Here is a 24,666-nt window from a genome sequence, read left to right as displayed (position 1 = left end):
AACTAAATAAAATTCTTCTTTTTTTTTGTCTAATATGACTTCATCTACATATCTATTCAGTAAAAATGTATTGAGCAGACAATGAGAGTTCAATGGTGAGCAAAAATAGACATGGTCTCTGTTCTCATTGAGCTTCTAATCTAGAGGAGGAGGCATACATTAATCAACTAATTAACTAATAAGAACCTGATTACAGGAACTTAAATGAAGGAACACATTTCCGTGGTAGTCTGCAATAAAGAAGTCTGACCTGAGCTGTAGTCAGGGAGAGCTTCTCTAAGGAAATATTTTAACTGAGCCCCGAAGGGTGGGTTGGAATTAACAGAGCTCAGGGCTGAATGTTGGGAGCATTTTTGATAGAGGAAGCAGAATTTCCTCTTGTGGTGAGAGACAGTCTGAGGAGTTAGAAAGGGTGGAGGACGGAGGAGAGGGACTGGGCGGAGGCCTGAAAAGTAGGCAAGGCTGGTTGAGTCACAAGTGCCCTACAGGTCATGTTAACATTGTAGACATTATGTTAACACAAAGAGGCAGCCGCTGAGACTGTGTTGATCTGCCTTTCGGTTTGTCTCTAGTGGTGAAGATGTATGTTTATCTTTAAATTGTTTTTCACTGCTTTATATTGGAGTGCTTTAGAGAAGAAAGGAATATATCCTCTAGTCTTGTATTATACTATCCTACTGTTGGCAGGTTACAAGTGATAGATTTAGGCTTCTCACTTTCCAGAATTACTATAGGCATGGGGCCACTGCCCCTGAATGGGAAAGGGGAGAGTGAAGCTAATGACAGGCTTACTTCTGCTGGCTGTGCTTACTTGTTTGCTAAGCCAGATACAGTGCTCCATTATGCCCACTGTTTTAAATGTTGACCTAAAAGGTTTACTTTGTGAATTAAGACACCTTTAGATGAGAATATCATGGCCCTGCCCTTAAGGAGAGTTGATGATATTCTTTCTCTCACTTCTTATTTCTTTTTTCAAATAGGCCAAACTCTAAGGAAAGATATGTGGTTGAAGAAAAAGTAACATTTCTTTTAAAAATAAACATAGTGGGCAGTATAACTCGGCCAGTCTTCTGATACAATGGTCATTTATCCACTTTAAATTTATCAACTTGGGGAATCCCTGGGTGTCTCAACGGTTTGGCACCTGCCTTTGGCCCAGGGCACAATCCTGGAGTTCCAGGATCGAGTCCCGTGTCGGGCTCCCCACATGGAGCCTGCTTCTCCTTCTGCCTGTGTCTCTGCCTCTCTCTCTCTCTCTCGGTCTATAATAAATAAATAAATAAATCTTTAAAAAAATTTATCAACTTTAAGAATTCCATTTATGCTCAGAGACTCAATATGTACACTTATTACACTGTTTAAAAGTTATACTTTTGGGGACACCTGTGTGGCTCAGTTGTTAAGTGTCTGCCTTTAGCTCTGGTCATGATCCAGGGTCCTAGGATTAAGCCCTGCCCTGGGCTCCCGGCTCAGCAGAGAGTCTGCTTGTTCTTCTCCTTTTGTCCTCCCTACTTGTTCTCTCTGTCTCTCTCAAATATATAAATAAATAAAAATCTTTTAAAAAAAATTAAAGTTATATTTTTCTGTGAGTTTATTCTAATTAAATTTTAAAAGTTTTAAGAGAAATTCTAGGAATAGTGGGGAAGGAAAGAATAAGATGTTCAGGGGCTTAGAGGTCATCAGGACTCATGAGAGGCCATGTGTTGAATTGGATACTCCATAATAGACACAAGCCTTTGAAAAGTTTGTACCCCAAAAGAAAGGTAGACCAGAAAATCTCTAACCCAGAGAAAGGACTAGGACTAAAGGTGGAAAGAAAAGGTCTCTCATGAGAAATTTAAACTAAACCTATATCTCAAATAGGTTTGGAGTCCAAATCTATACTACTTGTATTTTAGAGTAGCTCAAATCAAGAAATGAATATTAAATTAACCTTTGTACGGGGCACCTCAGTGGCTTGGTCAGTTAAGCATCTGCCTTTAGCTCAGGTCATGATCCTGGGGTCCTGGGATCAAGCCCCACATCGAGCTCCCAGGTCAGCAGGGAGCCTGCTTCTTTCTCTCCCTCTGTTCCCCACTCCCTTCCCCAGCTCATGCTCTCTGCCTCTCTCTCTCTCTCTCTCTCTCTCTCTCTCTCTCTCTCAAATAAATAAAATCTTAAAAAAGTAGACCTCTTCTTTAAAAAATAAATTAATAAGATCAGTCCCTGTATCTGTCTTTCATCTATCTATCTACCTACCTCCCTGTCTCCGTGGTATACTTGGAAGAAGTAAGCACAAATCCACATGAAGGGGTCATTTTATCAATCAGGCCAAAGGAATTCCCACAGTGAAATTAAAAAAAAAAAAAAGCCTGATATTTAGTATCAATCAATCAATCAATCAATCAATGAAGAACACTGGGACACCTGCGTGGCTTAGTAGTTGAGTGTCTGCCTTTGGCTCAGGGTGTGATCCTGGAGTCCTGGGATTGAGTCCCACATCACTCCCTGAATGGAGCCTGCTTCTCCCTCTGCCTATGTCTCTGCCTCCCTCTGTGACTCTCCAGAATAAATAAATAAAATCTTTAAAAAAAAAAAAAATCAATGAAGAACACAAAGTTGCAGTTCACCAGGGAAGAGGCATCATTACTACAAATGAGAGGAATTACTACATTAAGAAAGTGAGATAATGCAGCAATCTGAAATATAATATACAATAATAAAATGATTAGTGATCTAAAAGATGGATTTGAATCATAAGGACGGATAAAATACTATGAGAAAAAAAAGGTAGGCTTTGAAAAAGAACCATATGGAAATTCAATAAATAAAAAAATTAGTAATTGAAATTAAGATTGCTCTGGCCAGGTTAAGCAGCAAGCTTGACTCAGATTGAAGGGAATTAGTTATCTAAAATATATAACTGAGAAAATTACCCATAATTCAATACAGAGCTGTAAAGAGATAGAAAATAGGAAAGAAAGTCTAAGAAACCCAGAAAATGTACTGACATGCTCTAACACAAGTCCGATAGGAGTTCTAGGAGGAGAGAGTATAGAGGATGGAGGAAAAACAAGCCTGGGAATTTTCAGAGTTGAGGGAAAGTATGAATTCTCAGTTTCATAAAGTATAGAGAGCCTTGAACAGGCTAAACAATAAATCACTAAAGCCAAAAAGAAGTATCTCAAAGGCAACCATATTAAAAACAATTATGTTGACAACAGATTTCTCAGCACTGAAAGCCAGAAGGCAATGTAATAGCATCTGCAAAGGGCTGGGAGAAAGTTATTAACCTTATTCAACTTTGATACCCAGTTGAACTATTATTCTGGAGTGAGGCAAAATACTCAAATTTTCTGACAAAGACTGAATTCATCTATCACAAAACTCACACAGAAGCATATTACAGAAGAACTTAAATGTGAAGAGAAAAATGTTAAAACCTTTGTAAGAAAATATGAAGAATATTTTTATGATCTCGGAGTATAGAAGACGTTCTTAAACAGGCCCTGTAAATAGAATCCAAAACAGGAAAAGTCTGTTAAATTTGACTGCATTAAAGCATTAAATTCTTGTTCAACAAAAGACGTCACATATAAAGTTTAAAGACGATCTACTGGAAAGATAATAATTGCAGTGAAAAAAACTATTAAGAGATTAGTATACAGAATATGAAAATAAACACCAAAAATCACAAATCAACCCAGTAAAAAATAGGCAACAGATATGCAAAAGTAATTCATAGAAGATTAAGACTCATGGCTAATGAGCATGAGAGTAGCTCAGTTTTTGTTTTTTAAAGTATTATTGACATATAATATCCTTTTAGTTTCAAGTATACATTATTGTGATTTGATATTTATATACATTATTAAATGATTCCCAGGATAAGTCTAGTTATCATCTGTCACCATACAAAGTTGTTACAATATTATTGACTATATTCATTATGCTGTATATTACATCCCTATGACGTACTTATTTTATAACTGGAAATATAAAGGTAATCCCCTTTACCTATTTCACCCAACCCTCCAAGCCCTCCTCACTCTGGTAATCAACAGTATCTACAAGTCTCTTTCTGTTTTGTTTTTTAAGATTTTATCTATCCACTTGAGAGAAACGGAGAGAGGGAGAGTATGTGCGCACATGAGCACATCCACAAGTGGGGGAGGTGAGCAGAGAGAAAGGGAGAAGTACTGGGCAGGGAGCACGCTATTGAGCTTGATTTAGGACCCTGTGATCATAACTCGGGACAAAGGCAGATATTTAACCCAGGCACTCCTGTTTTGTTTTTTGTATTTTGCTTTTTTTTTTTTTTAATTAAGTAAGCACTGTGCCTAGTGTGGGGCTTGAATATTTAACCTCAAATCAAGAGTTGCATGGTCTACTAACTGAGCCAGCCAGGTACCCCTCTGTTTTGTTTTTTAGATTCCACATATAAGTGAAATCATACAGTATTTGTCTTTATCTGTGTGACTTATTTCACTTAGCATAATACCCTCAATGTCCATTCATTTTGTCACAAATGATAAGATTTCCTTCTATTTTATGAGAGAGCAATATTCCATTGCATATATAGACTACATTTTCTTTATCCATATCTATTGAGGGACACTTATGGCTTCTATACCTTAGTGGTTGTAAATAATGCTGTAATGGCATAGGGATATGTATCTCTTCAAATTGGTGTTTTTGTTTTCTTCAGATAAATGCCCAGAAGTAGAATTGATGGATTGTATGGTATTTTTACTTTTAAATTTTTGAGAAACCTTCATGGTGTTTTCCAGTCACTGAACCAATTTACATTCCTATCAATAGTGTATACGGGCTCCCTTTTCTCCTCGTTCTCACCAACATTTGTTATTTTTGGCCTTTGTAATAATAGCCAATCTAACGCGTAATATCTTGTGTTCTTTTTAAATTTAATTTTATTTAAATTCAATTAATTAACCTATAGTATATTATTGTTTCAAAGGTAGACTTCAGTGATTCATCAGTTGCATATCACACCCAGTGCTCATTAGATCACGTGCCCTCCTTAATGCCCATCACCCAGTTACCTCATTTCCCCTCCCACTTCCCCTCCATCGACCCTCAGTTTGTTTCCTGTAGTTAAGAGTCTCTAATGGTTTTCTTCCTATCTGATTTCATCCTACTTTATTTTTCCCTCCCTTTCCTTATGTTCCTCTGTTTTGTTTCTTAAATTCCACATATGAGTGAGATCATATAATAATTGTCTTCTGTTGACTTATTTCACTTCGCATTATACTCTCTAGTTTCATCTATATCATTGCAAGTGATAATATTGCATATTTTTGATGGCTGAGTAATATCACTGTGATTTTGATATGCATTTCTCTGATGATTATTTTTTTTTAATTAATTTTTATTGGTGTTCAATTTACCAACATACAGAAAAACACCCAGTGCTCATCCCGTCAAGTGTCCACCTCAGTGCCCGTCACCCATTCCCCTCCAACACCCGCCCTCCTCCCCCCTTCTACCACCCCTAGTTCATTTCCCCGAGTTAGGAGTCTTTATGTTCTGTCTCCCTTCCTGATATTTCCCAACATTTCTTCTCCCTTCCTTTATATTCCCTTTCACTATTATTTATATTCCCCAAATGAATGAGAACATACACTGCTTGTCCTTCTCCGATTGACTTACTTCACTCAGCATAATACCCTCCAGTTCCATCCACGTTGAAGCAAATGGTGGGTATTTGTTGTTTCTAATTGCTGAGTAATATTCCATTGTATACATAAACCACATCTTCTTTATCCATTCATCTTTCGATTGACACCGCTGATGATTATTGATGTTGAACATCTTTCATGTGCCTATTGGCCACCCGTATGTCTTCTTTGGAAAAAAATGTGTATTCAAGTCCTCAGCCCATTTTTAAAATCAGGTTATTTTATTTTTTAAAATATTTTATTTATTTATTCATGAGAGAATAAAGGATGAGGGAGAGAGAGAGGCAGAGACACAGACAGAGGGAGAAGCAGGCTCCATACAGGGAGCCTGATGTGGGACTCAATCCCGGGACTCCAGGCTCATGCTCTGGGCTGAAGGCGGTGCTAAACTGCTGAGCCACCCAGGCTGCCCCTGTTTATTTTAGTTTTTGTTGGTTTTGCCTGAAGAGACTGGTCCAAACAAATATTGCTAAGACATATGTTAAAGGGCTTACTGCTCATGTTTTCTTCTGGGAGAGTAGCTCAGTCTCCTTAGCAGTCAGAGAAATACCATTAAAACAATATTGATGTTAAATTCACATCCATTATATTGGCAGAAATGAAAGTCTGTTAGCACCAAATATCAGAGAGGATTAGGGGAAATTCTTTTACCATGCTGAGGGAATCAAAAGTGTAATTCAGTTTGGAGAACAAAGTAACAACTATTGATAATCAAAAGGAGCAATTTTAATTCTAGGAAAATATCTCAAAGAAACTCACACAAATGTGCAAAAAGGTCTACACAAGGGTGTTTGTCAGACCAGTATCTCTAATAAGAAAAACTGGAAACAATATTATGTTCACAGTAGCCTGACAGACAAGTAAGTCATGTTCATGCAGACGGTAGAATGGTATACTATGCTAAAATGACTGTACCAGATTTATATCTGTCACCATGAATAAACCCCAAAACATACTGCTGAGTGGAAAATAACAAATTATTTGTTATATTAAAACAAATTATTATAAAATGATAATATGATTCCAGCTGTATAAAAATTAAAATACATAAAATACTGTATGAATACTAATATATGTAGTAAATGTATAAAAATGTATGTGTCAAGGCACCTGGCTGGCTCAGTCAGAAGATGTGTAACTCTTGATCTCAGGGTCGTGTGCTTGAGCCCCATGCTTAGGGTAGAGATTACTTAAATAAATAAATATATTTTTAAAAAATGTATGTGTATATTTTAGAATAGTGGTTATTTGTGAGGAAGAAGGGAAAAGGGATGAATATCGAGCTTTAAATTATATTTTTTATATGGAAAATTATATTACTTTTATCTGTACCATGGTTAATGACTATAAGTTATATTTTGTTTTTCTGTGCTTGAAATGTCATGTTTAAAATAAAATCATTCAAATGAGACTGCAGAATCAAAATAAAATATAGTCAGAGGTGATGAGCAAAGGATGACTGATTACAAAAGAATCTTTCCAGGAGCCAATCAGGACCTTGAGTCTGTGTTGCAACCTTTCTGGCATGAGCAAGGGAATGTTACCTTTTAAATTTGAAATGTTCGTTTGAGGGATTGAGGGATTTTGAGGGATTCTGTTGGATTTTCTGCCAAGGTAGAAACATGGCTTTTGGAATTGGTAAACAGGTGGTGATTTAGGAGTGATTTCAGGTTTTTCAGAATGCTCTCTCTGACCACGAAAGGCAGATTACAAGTGGCAAAATGTTGGTAGTTCTCAAGTCACTGGTTTATGACGTAAGATAGACCAAGGGCTCTGTCCTTAGTAGATGATTAATAATAAGTAAAGTCTTCCTAAGGTCCAATACCTCAAGCTTCACCTCAGGCACTCTTGTTCTGCAGGTGAATTTGTGGGAGGACTCTAAGTAACAATAAGCACCAAGTGGGAGACAGGCATCCACCTCATGATTATGGCTTATGGCAAGGAGCACTCATAGCCCAATGGAGCCTGTGGTGTAGCAGCTCTCTGTTCCTCTCATAGCTTTCCTGAATTTTTCCTCCTAAGATGCTGTCTTCCCTGTAGATTTTTAACTATAGTTTACATGTCAAATTGTTAGGAACGGAGGAAATTCACAAAATCATTTTCATCATTTGTAGCCTTTTAAAAGAAGTGACTTGTGCTATGTGCTATGTCAAAACCGGTAATGCTGGTCAGCTGAGTTTTCTTAACAGTTTTGGTAAAGCTCCAGACACATACACCTCTGTACATCTGTCTTATTTAAATAATCTTTTAACTCTAGAATAGTTTTACATTGATGGAAAAAGTTGCAAAGATAATACAGAGAGTTTTCATATATCTCTTACCCAGTTTCCCTTATCATTGACATTCTATGTTGCTATCTAGGTGGTATTTTTTATGACAACAATTTCTACCTTGTTGGGAAATGTGGACACATCTTATTCACAGACTTGATATAGACCTTACTGATATGCCAAAATCAAATGGTATTTCATTTATAAAGTAACTGGAAGATAAAAACTAATACCTTACCAAAATAATGGAAATCTTTTAAAATTATGGACATGGCACCTGGGACATTTACATACTCAACAAATATTTGTTAAAAGCACAAATGAGGGACACTTGGGTGGCTCGTGGTTGAACATCTGCCTTCGGCTCAGGGCATGATCCTGGAGTCCCGGGATCAAGTTCCATATTGGGCTCCCTGCATGGAGCCTGCTTCTCTTGTCTCTGCCTCTCTCTCTGCATCTCTCAAGAATAAACAAATAAAATCTTAAAAAAAAAAAAAAAAAAAGAATGAATGAATGAATGAATGAATGAAGCAGGTGTTCTGTGTACCCTATGAGAAACTCAAGTTCTTGTAGGTTTCAGAAAAGATCACATTCCTATATAGATAACCTGCCTTACCCAGCTTGGAATTCTTACTACTAATTGGTTTAAGGAATAATTCATTCTTAATACCATGAAATCTTGGTGTTCCTGCCATCTCTCCACTTACTATTTTAAACTATCAGTAGGTAATGTTGAATGCTGGTTCTTTGCCCTGCCCTCTGCATCACAGTGAATACTAAGCATAAACTTTGGAACTTTTGTTTTTCCATATCCGTTTTCTTTCCTTACGACTTGACTGCGCCTCATGATATAATCATAGATCCTATACTATCTTGCCAAAAAAGGCCTTTTTTCATATGATATCGACAACAGCATTAAGTAGTGTATGGAAATTTTTGATGGTGCCCAAAGATACTTTTGGAAAGTCTTTAATCTGAGTAAATAGAAGGAACTAGAATGTTTTCACCAAGAAAAAGAAATATTATTTATTTGTAAGGTAAGGTAGATTATTCAGCAATTAATCTTTTTATGTTTTCAGAATTCAGCTGTGGAAGTGGTTTTGTCAAAACAACTTTCTCTCAATGTTCAAGAAAGCATGAAAAACACTGAAGATGAGCATAAAGTCAATGAGCTGCAAAATCAACCTTTAGAATTAGATGTTATGTTAAGAAATGAACAATTAAAAGAGATAGAGGTATGGAAACAAGAAAAACATTGACAACATGATTGCATCATTTATCCAGTGCAATACAATATATTTTAATTACCAGTAACTTGCTTGCACAGAATGAAAGTCTTATTTAACCTTTGCCTGATGATCAATTTGGTAACTATATAATTATGTACTAATCAGTAAGTTGTATAAATCTTTCCATTTAAAAAGTGGAAGAGTTTAATGAACATTAGTCTTTTTCATGAAGTTACTAAAAACTTACTTATTTAGTAACAAAATTTGGAAATTCTGACTTATCGTTCCTCTTCTTAGATGTATTCTTCATATTCTGACAAGTTTACTTTTTCTAATTATCAACATTATGGGATGCTCCTTTGTTTTTACAGCTGTGCTTACATAACTATGTTTATATATTTATGTACTTAATAGCTATATAATCTAAAAGTCCGATACATGGCCATGTTTTTTAAAAAATTACCCCTACAATTTTAACTGAGTTTGCATGGCTGTAAACATGTATTTAAAATAGGAAAGAGGGGTGATGTATGTAAATAATAAAAATATTATATATATCTTATTTATATATATAAATAACGGATGGATATAAATGGAGTGTATATAAATCTAGAACAACTTGAAAAAAATAAATCTTCCTTTAGACATGCAGAACCTTTTAACATAATAGGGAAATCTAATTGCTATTAAATGCTAGACCAATTGTGAGTTTCAATCTAGATTTTAACATGATTCTAGTGAAAAAAGCTTTTAAATGTCAGCACCTTAGTTTCTCTGTGTGCAAATGAAATATTTAAAACCTATTCTTGGGATGTAATGTGTTACTGGAAAGAAAGAAATTAATGAGTAAATGAGGGACTATGTATTTATTGACTTCCTTGACTTGTTTTTAGGAATTATATGCCCAGTTGGAAGCAAAGAAAATAGCTACTGAACCACTAGAACAAACTGAATGTCTCAATAAAGCAGAAGCAAGTGCCTTGGTTCTTCACAGTACAAGATATTCAGTGCACCACTTGGACAGTCTGCTTCAGGCACTTATTACTTTGAAGAAAAAGAAAGAAAGCCAATATGAACTCCTTAACAATTTTCAGGAGCACCTTGCTGCAGTTGAATCCTCAGTGAAAGCCTTGCTGATGGAAAAGGAAAGTCTAAAAGTGTAAGTATGAGAATTTAGGACTTGTGAGGCACCTGGGTGGCTCAGTTGGTTGAGCATCTGGCCCTTGGTTTTGGCTCAGGTTATGATCTCAGAATCCTTGGATCCAGCCCACATCAGGTTCTACACTCAGCAGGGAGTCTCCTTCAGGATTTTTCTCTTTCTGCCCCCTGCCCCGCCATTTACTTGCCCTCTCTTTCTCTCTCTCTCTCTCTCTTAAATAAATAGGGGTGCCTGGGTGGTGCAGTCATTTGAGCATCTGACTCTTAGTCTAGGCTAGGTTGTGATCTCATGGTTATGGGATTGAGCCCTGCGTAGCACTCCACGCTGAGCATGGAGTCTACTTGAGATTCTCCATCTCCCTCTGCCCTTCCCACTCTTGCTCTCTCTCTCTTTGTCTCTCAAATAAATAGGTAAATAAATAAAATCTTTAAAATAAATAAATCATAAAAAAAAGAATTTAGAACTTGCATTCTTTTTATTCAAGCATAAGCTTCACTGCCATGGACAGGCCCAGGGTTTTAAGAATGTATACTATGAAAGGATATGATTTTATTTATTTATTATTATTATTATTTTTTTAAGATTTTATTTATTCATGAGAGACAAACACAGAGAGAGAGAGAGAGAGAGAGGGAGAGGCAGAGACACAGGCAGAGGGAGAAGCAGGCTGCATGCAGACGCCTGATGTGGGACTCAATCCTGGGACTCTAGGATCACGCCCTGGGCCGAAGACAGACGCTACATCGCTGAGCCACCCAGGGATCCCAGGATATGATTTTAATACTACAGTATGAAATTAATTCCATATGGAGGCCATTGAAGAAAACTGTTGGTTTCAGGCAATAAATTTTATATTATTTGTATTAATTTTACAATTAAATTATATTTTTTTTTACAAATTAATTTCTTAATTCACGTGAAATTCTGCCAAATCTATTTAAATTCTATGTAATTCAGCACTCTTTTGTGTCAAGAGTTTATTCTAAACTATGGGGGTGGAGAGAAATATCCTATGTATATAGTTGCTTAGTATCAGCATAATTGGTTTAAATAGTTTGGAAATACTGAATATGTATCTATCCTAATGTTTTTTTCTTTACATACATATATTCCTTTTGGCTTTGAAAATAATGGAAAATAAAATAAAGATATAATCTTATTGTGTAAACCCTTTCTTACTATTAAAAATGTTGATTTGGGGCACCTGGGTGGCTCAGTGATTGAGCCTCTGCCTTTGGCTCAGGGTGTGATCCCAGAGTCCTGGGATCGAGTCCCGCATCGGGCTCCCCAGGGGGGAGCCTGCTTCTCCCTTTGCCTATGTCTCTGCCTCTTTCTCTTGTCTCTCATGAATAAATAACTAAAAAATAAAATAAAAGGTAAAAAGGTTGATGTTATAGTTTTGCCTTAATGGGATTTACTTTCAGTGATATCCCTTTGAGGAAACAGTTTTATATTAAAAATATTAGCCTGATGATTATACTCTCTTAGCCATTATTGTTGGCAAAACGACAACAAAGTGGTTGGAAGATGGAGTAATTTCTTAGTCCCAGACTCAGCTTTGTGCAAGTTCTTTACGGTTACAGAGTACTTTTACATACGTTGTTCCCTTCACTCTTCACTCCTTTCCTGTGGTTCTGCATTTTTTAAAAAAGATTTTATTTATTTATTCATGAGAGACACAGAAAGAGAGAAGCAGGCACATAGGCAGAGGGAGAAGCAGGCTCCATGCAAGAAGCCCAATGTGGACTCGATCCTGGTACTCCAGGATCATGCCCTGAGCTGAAGGCAGGATGCGCCCAACCGCTGAGCCACCCAGGCATCCTGGTTCTGCATTTTTATGATACATATTTTATAGATAAGCTTTGTACATCGTCATACACTAATTGAAAGCCACACTAAACCAGATTCTGATTTTTATTTTAAGGACAGAGTGCTTTAATAGACAACCTTATCTTCTCTTCTGGGAATTCATAGAAGAATTAATTTCTTTTAATGATCTCTAACCTCATGTTGATATGTAATAAGTATAAAGAAGCTCCATTTTTCCCTTCTTTTTTTTAGGGGACCACTGGACAGTGCAACCTATCTGGACAAAATTAAACAATTCCTAGCATCAATAGAAAAAGAGAAAGATTCTTTAAGCAGGATGAAAACTGAATGGGAAAATGTATCGAACTGTCTGACTGACATGGATAAGAAGTTATTGGAAAGTCAGATCAAGCAACTCGTAAATAGCTGGGAACAAGTGGAACAACTGGCTCAAAAGAAGTATTCTCAGCAAGTAGTGGAACATGATGAATTTATGCTTCTGATGAATCAGATCCAAGACCTTGGAATTTCCATACAGCAGCAGCAGCAGCAGCAGCAAAGTCTACAGTTAGGGCTGAACTCTATGGAAGAACAGGATGGGGGCCCAAACACAATTGCCTTGGCCACTGAACTCCAGAATATGAAACATCAATTTTCTGTTTTAAAAGGGCAAGCTGAATTTCAGATGAAGAGGATTTGGGGGGAAAAAGAAAAGAATGCTTTGGAAGATGCAATGAATAATCTGCAGAAGCAATTAGAAGCCTTGGAGCCGTTAAACATAAAGGTGGAAAATCAGATCAAAAAGTGTGAAGTAAGGAACAAGATGAAAGAGATTATCCAGTGGGTCAAGAATCTGCTAGGTGAACTCACCCCTACCATTTCCCTTTTCCCGGATGATATTCTTTCCCAGATCAGAAAATGCAAGGTTAAACACGATGGCATTCTGGATAAGCAGCAGGCTGTAGAGTCATTGGTAGAAGAGGTCAAAAAGAATATTCCTAACCTTACAGCAGATGAGAGCAATGATTTAAATCACCTCCTACAAGACTTACAGAATCAATACCAAATGCTGATTTTAAAGTCAACTGAAAGATCACAGCAATTAGAATTTAAATTGGAAGAAAGAAACAGATTTATTGCAGTAATAGAGAAGCTTCAACTTTCACTTCAGGAAAATGAAGCACAGATCATTCCCAAGATGAAAACAGCATCCACAGAACCTGAACTAGAACAGGAGCATGTCACTTTGACGAGTTCTCAGGAGGCGTTGCAAGAAGCAGAGAGTGTAATCTCAGCTCGCCTTCAGGAACAGGCAGACGTCTGCAAGGATCTATGTGTGTTTGAAAGATTATTTCTGGGTGACCAACTGAAAAATCTGAAGACTAGAGCTAACAGAACACAAAGAGTCATACAAAATAAATGCAATGAAGTAGAACGCAAGATACATTTTTACAGAGAATACCATGAAAAGGCATCTGTGCTTCAGAAGGAGGTTGACCATATACAGCACAGTGAGCTGCCACTAAATCAAGAAATACATGAAGATGTGAAGGAGGAGCTGTATAGTCTTAAAGACCTAATCACTGGTGTTCAGTCTCGCATCCTACAGGTACTGAAACTCAAAGAAGTGTTTGACTCTCTAGGTCTAAACTGGGATTCTTCCCAGCTTGACCAATTACAAGCCCAAGTATTTGAAAAAGAAAAGGAACTTGAAGAAAAAATTAAGCAGCTGGACACACTTGTGGCAGAACGTGACAAATATCAAGCATCACTTAGTAAACTGAGGGCTATGGATTTGCAAATTAAGACAAGGGCTGAAGCACTACTGGAAATGCCCCATGCCTCCCCGGCAAGCAGTCTGCTCAGTGCTCAAATTTTGCAGCGCAGAATTGAGAAAGCCATGTGCTTGTGTCAAGAGATGATAAAGAATTTAAATCAAAGTAAGACCTTTGATGACTCATTCAAAGAGAAAGAAATCCTGCAAATAAAGCTGTGTGTGGAAGAAAATGACAAGTTACACAAGATTCTCCAAGACAAAGTACTAGAATCCCAACCAAAGGAAATGGGTGAAAAGAATTTTCAGGACAAACTGGAAAGTTCCTTACATGTTTTGAATCAGATAAAGTCTCAGTTACAGCAGCCTTTACTCATAAATTTGGACATTGAACATATTCAAAATGAGAAGGAGAATTGTGAAGCATTTCAAGAGCAAGTTCAGGTGGAAATGGATAGCTTGAAAGCTATGACCCTTATTGAGAAGCAAAGAGAAGAAAATTCTTTGGAAACTTTTGAAGTGGAGACAAAATTGCATGACATTGAAGATCTTCACATGCAGCTTAATACAAGCATTGATTTACGCACAGTAAGGGGCTTTTTTCTTAATTAAGTGGTTAATGCATTTCTTTGTATTTCATGGTTTGAGGTTTTACTTAGTATGTGTGCTTCTCAAGAAGTTTGAGGTTCTACATGAACATTTTCCATAGAAGAGCCATTTTAAAAACTTTCAGTAAACCATCTTATGATCCCAACTCATTTTACATCTGAATACAGTGCATTATAGATGGGAAAGAGGAGTGTGACACCCTTTTTTTCTATATCCCATGTAGTCTAAGCTCAGTAGAGCTTTGTTTAATTTTTAGAAATAGGCCTAATGGAAGAAAGACGGTGTAGTGCAAAGAACATACGATAATAACTCCACATCTATTTAGAACTTTCAGTGTCTAGGCACTGTGCTGAGTAGTTTATTTTTAATCTTCACAGAGAATCTGGGAAGTGGATGCTATTATTAGACCCATTTTAAAATAAAGAAATTTAAGTTCAGGAACATCAACTGTTTTCCCAGTTCTTGCAGCAGTAACAGAACCAGGATTTTTATTTTTAAATTTATATTCATTCATTCATTCATTCATTTATTCATTTATTCATTCATTCATAAGAAACACACACAGAGAGAGAGAGAAAAGCAGAGACATAAGCAGAGGGGCTTCCTGCCGGTAGCCAGATGTGGGACTCCATCCCAGGACCCTGGAACCACAACCTGAGCCAAAAGCAGACGCTCAACCACTGAGCCACCCAGGTGCCCCCAGGCAGGATTTGCATCAAGATCGTCAGATTTTAAGTGGGGGTCATTAAATAAAGACTCATGGGCCAAATCTGCCCACAGTGCCTGATTTTGTAAATAAAGTTTTATTGGATCTTGGCCATGCTAATTTTTTTAGAGAATGTCTATGGCTGCTTTCTTGCTACATCGGCAGGGTTGAGTAGTTGTGATAGCCCAGGTGGCATGCAAAGCCTAAAATATTTAGTCTGATCCTTTAAACAGGAGAGGTGTTCTGACTTATGTTACAGAATGACTCATCATATTCCCTCCTTTTCTGCACTAATTGGATAGACAGCTTAGGCATTATTGGAACCTTGTGCTTAATATAATGCCTTTCACTGTGTTTTTAGAATTTGTTGCATAAAATTTATAGAATGGGAAAATTAACTCCCTTTTTTAACTCAAACTTATTAGATAATATATTTGAAATATTTTTATATCTGAAATATTTTGATATGTATAAATGCTATAGAAGTGTAGTCATATTATGAATTCTAGTATGTTCTTTAAATTGGTACTTAACAAATATTGAGTAAATTCAGTACTTCTCTACTTGATTTTAATAGTTTCCAGAAACAATGACATAAATCTCCAAAATAATAGGATTAGAACTGGACTGGAGGGACCTTTAAAATTATTTATTGTAAGCCTAGGTGGCTCAGCAGTTGAGCGTCTGCCTTTGGCTCAGGGTGTGATCCCGGAGACGCGGGATCGAGTCCCACATCGGGCTCCCTGCATGGAGCCTGCTTCTCCCTCTGCCTGTGTCTCTGCCTCTCTCTGTGTGTCTCTTATGAATACATAAATAAAATCTTAAAAAGAATAAAAATAAAGTTATTTATTTCAACTATTTGTTATTTCAGTAAGAAGACTAAGGTCTGGAGGCATTAAGTAATGCACTCAAAACTTAAGTTAGTGGCAGAACCATTTATTTAAAAACACAAGATGGGTGGGGCACCAAGGTGGCTTAGTCAGTTAAGATCAGTCTTGATCTTAGCTCAGGTCTTGATCTCAGGGTTGTGAGTTTGAGTCCCATGTTGGGTGTAGAACTTATTTAAAATTAATTAAGTTTTTTTAAAAACCACAAAAAATCTGGGGGGATTTTGTGTGTTTTCTTTTAATTCCTCCCTCCCAACAAATATTGGTTAAAGTTATATACATTAAATATATTCAATTATTTTATTTAATTCATAGTGTAACAGAAGAGTTGTAGAACAGAAGAGTTCATCAGACATGATTCATAAAATGCATTTTTTAATTTACAGTAGACTTCTTAGCAAATCTGGAAATAATTTTTCTTTATGCAAAGTCATTTGTCTTTAAATATAGGATAATATTGTCAAACTAAAAGTAGAAGATGCTAACCCTTTTAAGACTGAGACATATTATGAATGCACTACAAAAATTCAAGAATGATATAAATCCCCAAAGTTTGACAGCTTTGTCACAACGTTTACTCTTCTATTCACCAGGATGTCTTGAATGATGCTTATGAAAGTATGACACGCTATAACGAGGCAGTCACCAGGGCAATGGGGATCTTTACTGCCTGCGAAGCCATTGTTGTATCCCATAAAGTAGACCTTGATAATCCAGAAGAACCACTGGAGATGTCTTACTGGAAACAAGAGGAATTACAATCCACAATGGCAGACATCCAGGACCTCACTGAGAAACTGGGAACTATATCCAGCCCTGAAGCCAAACAACAACTCCAGTATACTTTACAGGAATTAGTTTCTAAGGACTCAGCCATGAGGGAGGCAGCCAAAGTAAAGAAAAGTGAAATAGAAAGGTACGTACTTCTTTCTAAAGGTAATGCTTTAAGAACAAAATTAAGATTTATTTTTCTTTATAATTAACATTGACACATAGAAATAATTTCAAAAGTCTGGAGAAGTTGAAAAATCATTACCTATAGAAAACCATAGCGAATGTTTTATTGTATATTTTACCTTTTTTTTGTTTTTGATATTGAGCCCATACAACAGAATGTTTATAAAAGTCTGCATGTGATATAAAAGACTAATGATAAAACAAACAGCTTTGTACCCAGAAGTTCAAAGGTAAACATCATGACTTGCATTTTCTTGTGTGGTCCTTTCCTCTTCTCAGAATTAACCATTATGCCCAATTGTTTATTTACCATTTTCTTCCTTTTTAAAACATTTTTACTGTGTGTGTGTGTGTGGCACATTTTCATGTATATGTATTCATCTGTCACTTCATTTTTTTTCAAATTCATCATTATGATGCTGAAGTTTATTCATGTTCTTATCTATAGCAAAATTCAGTCAGCCAGCCATTGATAGACATTTAGGTTTTTCTAGTCTTTGTACTTACAAATAGGGCCAAAGGGAACATTTTTAAATGTAAGAGCTTCCCTGGACTATATACCAAGGATTATGATTATTGGGTGAAAAAGTTTGCACACCTTACATTTTAAATGCCAAATGATTTTACTTATTTATTTATTCTTTTTAAATATATTATTTATTTATGCATGAGAGACACGCAGACAGAGCAGAGACATAGGCAGAGGGAGAAGCAGGCTCCTCGCAGGGAGCCTGATGGGGGACTCAGTCCCCAGAGTAGGGATCACGCCCTGAGCTGAAGATAGACGCTCAACCTCTGAGCCACCCAGGCATCCCAACTTCTATTCAGACAATTGTTCCAATAACATTCCATGTTCCAACTATTTCATATCCTCACCAATACTTGATGTTGGGAGATTTAATTTTTTTTTTAAGATTTTATTTATTAGAGAGAGATAAAGAGAGCATGAGTTAAGAGAAGGGCAGAAGGACAAGTAGACTCCATTCCAGGACCCTACGATCACTACCTGAGTTGAAGTCAGAGTCTTAACCAAACTGAGCCACTCAGGTGTCCCAAGAGAGATTTAATTTTTGCCAGTCTGATGGTTGAGAAGTGATATTTCATTGTGGTTCTAATTTGCATCTCTATTATTATTAATATATTTGAGCTTCTTTTTTGAGTATTTCTTGGTCTTTCATATTTCATCTTCTGAAAAATGCCTGTTCAAGCCATTGCCCAATTTTTATTGGGTTGCTCATCCTTTTTTTTTTTTTATTGATTTGTAGGTATTTATGCTATATATTGGAAGCTAGTCTTTTATTACATAAGTTACAAATATCTTTACAGAGAGGGTTTCCTATTAAATACCTATCCTGGATTGATGGTTTATCTTCTGTCCTCCAGCATTCCAGGGAAAGGTTAATAAAACTAAAACTTAGCAAATGCCATCAAAGTGAAAAACTGTCCCTAGGTCTCAGCTTATTTCTCTTATATTTCCACTTTCATATAGTTTGGGGCCTGTGAATATACCTGAATTCCTTTCCAGTTTATTATTATATTTTAATAATTTAAAAAAATATATATTTGATACTGAGTTTTAATTGTTTTCAGTGAGGGATTTAGGCTACCAGTTTTATACATACAATTTTATTCATAGTAAATGAATAGTTTTTTAATATCTCACATTATGCTCTATAAAAATATGCTGCTGCTTTCCTGTGACTGTATAACATGTTCTCTTTCCCTTATTGTGCAAAACTTCCTAAAAGTAATTGTATTTGCTATAAAATATTTTATAAAATGGATCTTTGTAATTTACTGAACCATATCTTTTGTTACATATAAAGTTTGTTCCAATTTAATTAATAGTTTAATGAGTAAAAAGATTTTATTATGCAGAAGGTTTTACCAAATTTAGGATAAATTTCTACTGTGAGAATTAATTCCTTAAGATAAATTGTGGAAGTTGAATTAATGGTTCAAAAGAAATGAGCATTTTTAAGACCAAGTGGTTTTCTACAAGAATTGTCATTCAGAATTTTAATGAAGAATTTATACTTTATTAGCAGTGTTAAAGAATGCAGTTTTTACAGTTTAGCTGTTTTGAGAAGTCTTATCTGCCTGTTAAGTTTGCATTAAAAGCCTTATACAGGTCCCTGTGAGGAGGAGATAGTCAATAAAAATTGGGTGAAAAACATTGAATAGCAAAAAGAGAATTACATTCTACTTTTTTTTATTAAGTATGTAGAATTCATTCTGGGAAGTCCAAAATTTATTGTACCAAATAAAATTTAATACCACTTTTTTTCCCCTGTGTTTCCTAGGTGTCTTGAGAATTACAAATGGTATAGAAAAATTAAGGAGAAAGTTTGCACTAACTTAAGCCAAATGGAGACAGTTCTTGGGCAGTCCATGTTTCCGTTGCCAGTATCTTACAAAGAAGCTTTAGAGCGCGTGGAACAGAGCAAGGTAATAGTAATTTGCAAATCTTCAGTAAGACTATGTAGAATATTGATAGGAAGAGCAGGTGGTGGCAGCAGGGAATGTGGCTTTGTTGTGACCATAGAAATCTTGCATGTGAGTTATACACTGAAGAAAATACCCCAAACCAAACACCAAGGGGAAACATTAAACAGTGGTTCTGAGAGATTTCATCAGTTGGGTTCACGGGACTATTCTTAGTGATCACTTTCTTTCTCTTTTTCTTTTTCTTTCTTTTTTTTTTTTTTTTAAGATTTATTTATTTACTTTAGAGAGAGTGTGTGCGTGAGCAGGCAGTTGGGAAGGTAGAGGGAGAGAGAGAGAGACTCTCAAGCAGACTCCCACGGAGCACCCGCCATGGGGCTAGATCTCAGATCAAGCCCTGGGCGGAAATAAGAGTGCGATGCTCAACCAACTCAGCCACTCAGTTGCCCCAGGGATCGCTATTTCTAAAGTGTCACTTTTTATGTTATTTTGTTGGATGTTGCTGGATCAATGACAGAGAATTTAAAGCAACTATCATAAGTTTTAACTCTGGCTACTTCTTATTCTTCCTCTGTAATTTTTGTTTTGGCTTATTTTCATCTGTTAGAATCTATGGTATTATGTTATTAGAATTTGAATGAAGCCGTTGGAAATCATCTGTGCCTAACATCTATCCCCAAACAAACAAACACAAAACCCCTAAATAATGCATTGGTGGTTGATAAGCCTTATGCAAATTAACAAACTAGTAAAAATAATGAGATTCAAGTTTAAAATAACAATGGGACTTTTAGAATGTTTATACTTTCTTACTTGGAAGAATTGGTTTATGGGTCATTTTTGTCACCATGGTTCCAAACTAATGTGCAACAAAATAATACATAGTTAATTCTTAACTGTTTCAAATTGGCTTTCAAAAGGTCTAGAATATAGATTATTTAATACTTATAGATGTTGTAAAATCATCAATAGTTCCAAATTTTAAGAAGTTCATAAGTTTCAGAAAAATTAATAGACATTATATTCTTACTTTTCCTTTTCTTTCCTAAGACCTTGGGTTCAAATCTTTTATCAACCAAAGAAGAGTTCATGGAACTACGTCAGGTCCTCAGACACCTGAGACCCATGTGCACAGACAGTGATGACAGGTGTTTGCTCAGAACTACACTGGCTCTGTGGGACAAATGGTTGAGTTTGTTGGAGGCTGCTAAAGAATGGGAGCTGTGGTGTGAAGAGCTGAAGCAGGAGTGGAAATTTGTCAGTGAAGAAGTAAGTGCTTTGTTTTTTTTTTTTTTTGTTTTTTGTTTTTTTTTTTTTATAAATGACGGTATATCCAACCAAAGAAATACTTTACAGCTTTTTTTTTTTTAATTTTTATTTTTTTATTTTATGATAGTCACAGAGAGAGAGAGAGAGAGAGAGAGGCAGAGACATAGGCAGAGGGAGAAGCAGGCTCCATGCACTGGGAGCCTGATGTGGGATTCGATCCTGGGTCTCCAGGATCGCGCCCTGGGCCAAAGGCAGGCGCCAAACCGCTGCGCCACCCAGGGATCCCAAGTGCTTTGTTTTTAAGGATCAAGCCAGTTTCCTAGCGAATGTCATTTAAATTGTTTTATTACTTTCGCTTTGTTTTTATGTAAAACAAGTCCTCAACCGGTAGTACCATTTTTTTTTTATCATATATACCTAATACATAAATGTTTGTAGAGGTCAGGTCCTAGCAAAATAATCCCCAAGAAATGATTCAAATTCTTTCCTAATAGTGCCTTTTTTTTTTTGGTATCAGGCAATACTTATAAATAAGTACTTGCTCATTTGAGCTTTAAATTCTTTATTGTGCATCTGAGTTAACCCCTCTTAAAAATGACTATATAACACTAAAGGTTAGAATTAAGTAATAGTCATAATAACAAACTAATTTCGAAGTTAACTGCAATGGTTAACTATAGAAATTAACTTCAATTAATTGTTAACTATGGACTTAAAAATATGTTTGATGCTCTTTGTGAAGACTCTCTTAAAGAAAACCTTCATAGTATATATCAATCAGAGATGTTAATTTAAGCATGGTTCAGGACTTAGGCCATCACATATATTTAAAAAGAAAATTTTAAATAGTATAAAATTATCTTAGGGTGTTTGTTAATCTTTCTAAAGGATCAGGTATAAACGAAGTACAAATTGGGACATTAATGAAAACCCTTCTCTCTTATTCAAGTCAAAATTCCTGCTAAATTTACTTAAGAGAGAAATACAGTGAATCAATACTTGATTGGAGGTAGGTCACAAGTTTTGAAATATAAATGTTTAGCATAGCATATTTTTTCTGCTTTAAACTTGCTGTTCTTGCTTTTTGCCCCATTGTATCTGAGAGAGCAAGATGGGTCACCAGCAGCTCTCTTGGAGCCATGGGAGAAAATCTGGCCAGGGTTCTCGTTCTTGCCATGTCTGCTCAAATCAACATGATCTGAACTGCAAATGATGGCCTCAGTATGTGCCCATGGTGTTTCCATCAGTATTGAGAGGATATAGGCTTCATTAGGTTGGATTAAGTGAACTTCCTGCCTGCCACTTCCCCTGCTTGTGCTCTCTGTCTCTCTGTGTGTCACATAAATAAATAAATAAATAAATAAATAAATAAATAAATAAATAAATAAATAAATAAAATCTTAAAAAAAAAAAGAATCTGACCGGGCCCTTGTGCTTAGTGGGCAGGTAATGAACATTTCTTCAAGGACAGCTCTTCTTCAAACCCAGGTCTAGGCTAATTCTAAGCTTTTGTTCTATTTTACTACATTGTCTCTCTATTGCTGTATACCCATTTGCAATTATATTTGGTTAATTCAGATCTTCCTTCATCCAAGATCCCTACCTCAGTGCACATGTCCAAGATACCTACACCTACCTTAATGGTAACTCTTTGTACATAAAATTAAAATACTTCAATTAAGACAAGCAACTTGATATTCTTGAAAATGAATATTATTTTGGTAGTGCTAGTAGAGTTTGACTAGTAAATAGACTCTTGAAACTTTAAAACTCAAAGAAACTTTGTTAATTACTGCTGTTAGTCCACTTCTTTCCCTTCCATACTGGCACAGTTCATTGAGTTGCTGGAGTAGGCTATGTGCTGTCTCTAAGAAGGCTGTTCACACATGATGCCACCAAATCCTTGTATTGCCCTCAGGAGTTAAATATTATTACCATTTTATCAATGGGGATACTGAGGCACTGAGAGATTTCTGTTGGCACACAATCTCCCTGCTAGTGATTGAGCTGGAACTGTGGACTGGGGCCGCATCTGTTTTGCTCGCTGCTCTGACTTTAGATTCTGACCGGGGAAGGGGACACCTGGGTGGCTCGGTTAAGCATCTGCCTTTGGCTCAGGTCATGATCCCGTGGATCTTGGGATCCGAATCCCACATTGGACTCCCTGCTCTGTGGGAAGCCTGCTTCTCCCTCTCCCTCTGCCTGCCACTTCCCCTGCTTGTGCTCTCTGTCTCTATGTGTGTCACATAAATAAATAAATAAATAAATAAATAAATAAATAAATAAATAAATTCTTAAAAAAAAAAAAAAAAAGAATCTGACCGGGCCCTTGTGCTTAGTGGGCAGTTAATGAACATTTCTTCAAGGACAGCTCTTCTTCAAACCCAGGTCTAGGCTAATTCTAAGCTTTTGTTCTATTTTACTACATTGTCTCTCTATTGCTGTATACCCATTTGCAATTATATTTGGTTAATTCAGACGCCATTCACTTAGAACTTTGTAATTATTCATAGACTCATTTGACAATATCTACTAGCAGAATGTGTTTTTCAAAGAGTAGCACAAACAAAACATGCCCTCGTGTAATAACAGTAACAGCAACTTTAACAGTGGGCAGGTGTGGAGCATGTGTTGGGCAAAATTCTAAGCATTTTATGTGTATGATCATTTATCCTCACCAGAGTCCTATGAGCTAGATACTTTTATCCTTATTTTGTAGGTGAGGAAAGTGAGACACAGTGAGATTGAGTAACTTGCCCAAATTCACGAGTAGTCTTTTAAGAGAAGTTAAACTTACACTCTGATGTATGTATGTATGTATGTATGTATTTATTTATTTGTTTATTTATTTATTTTTTAAGATGTATTTATTCATCTGAGAGAGAGAGAGAGAGAGAGCACAACAGGGGGAGAGGCAGAGAGAGAGAAGCAGACTTCCAACATGGGGCTTGATCTTGGGACCTGGAGATCATGACCTGAGCAGAAGGCAGATGCTTAACCATGTGAGCCACCCAGGCGCCCACTCCAGTGTTATTAATGACAAAGCTATCAACTTAAATGATATTTACGTACACACCAAATTGATGTAGGATTTTAAAATAACGTGTATCCACTTAAAAATTATATCATCTAAACACCTGTATATGCAAGATTCAATTAGCATGGTTGGTGCTTTTGTATGTGACAGAATGAATTTCTTTTTTAAAGACATGGATAGTAATATAATAATCTGGTATCTTTATGGGATAAAGGTTTTGTATAAGTAGATTTTCAAAAACTTAGATGTTGTGTTTACATTTGTAAATTAAAATATAAATTAAAATTTTACTTTTTCCCCCTCTAAAATTTTACCTTCCTGGTTTTTTTTTCTTAATCAGAATCTGCTTGATTTAATTGTTCATATCTGCCTATTCGGAGTCATCATTTTTGTTTCAGTGACTGTAATGTGCTAGAGAAAATTCAAAGATAATTGGAGGTATAAGGCTAGGTTCTTCCCCATGTACCAAAAGTCCAAAGGACTTTTGCTAGTTCCTAATTCTGCTGGTTATAGGTTTTTCAGTCCCCTTCACTCTGTTTACTTATGGTGCAACTATGGCTCCTTCTCCCTTTCTAGACTACTTTATAATCGACTATGAACCTAAAAGTTTTATAACCAATATTATTAGAATTCTGTATCTAAAGGAAGTCACTCAGGAGCTGCAGAGCCTTTTCTAGATGGAAGAGTGAATGCATAATTTTGGTGGTAAATATTTTCTGATTTGAGAACTGTCTTCATCCTTTTTAGCATGAAGTTTGCTAAGTTTTGATATACACAGTCACATGATCACTAATGAATCTAAATGAAGATTTAGATCATTTTCATCACCCCAAAAAG

The 24,666-nt window shown here is 36.1% G+C and overlaps 1 protein-coding gene and 1 pseudogene across 5 annotated transcripts in view; both read left to right on the top strand.

Annotated features, from left to right (window-relative positions):
• Positions 1-24,666, top strand: part of SYNE2 (spectrin repeat containing nuclear envelope protein 2) — a 326,121-nt gene that overhangs the window by 168,939 nt on the left and 132,516 nt on the right. For all 5 annotated transcript variants that reach the window (XM_041759982.1, XM_041759984.1, XM_041759987.1 and 2 more), the window contains 6 exons: positions 9,028-9,183; positions 10,071-10,336; positions 12,398-14,507; positions 16,715-17,037; positions 19,382-19,526; positions 20,574-20,792. In XM_041759982.1, coding sequence (XP_041615916.1) covers positions 9,028-9,183; positions 10,071-10,336; positions 12,398-14,507; positions 16,715-17,037; positions 19,382-19,526; positions 20,574-20,792 — 3,219 coding nt within the window. The remainder of the gene's footprint in view (positions 1-9,027; positions 9,184-10,070; positions 10,337-12,397; positions 14,508-16,714; positions 17,038-19,381; positions 19,527-20,573; positions 20,793-24,666) is intronic.
• On the top strand, positions 21,700-22,075 carry LOC121493757 (annotated as a pseudogene).

The sequence above is a fragment of the Vulpes lagopus genome, chromosome 6 (assembly GCF_018345385.1).
Source record: "Vulpes lagopus strain Blue_001 chromosome 6, ASM1834538v1, whole genome shotgun sequence".
NCBI classification, from domain to species: domain Eukaryota; kingdom Metazoa; phylum Chordata; class Mammalia; order Carnivora; family Canidae; genus Vulpes; species Vulpes lagopus.
Note: the sequence above shows the minus strand (reverse complement) of the source record. Positions and strands in the feature narration are given on the sequence as shown.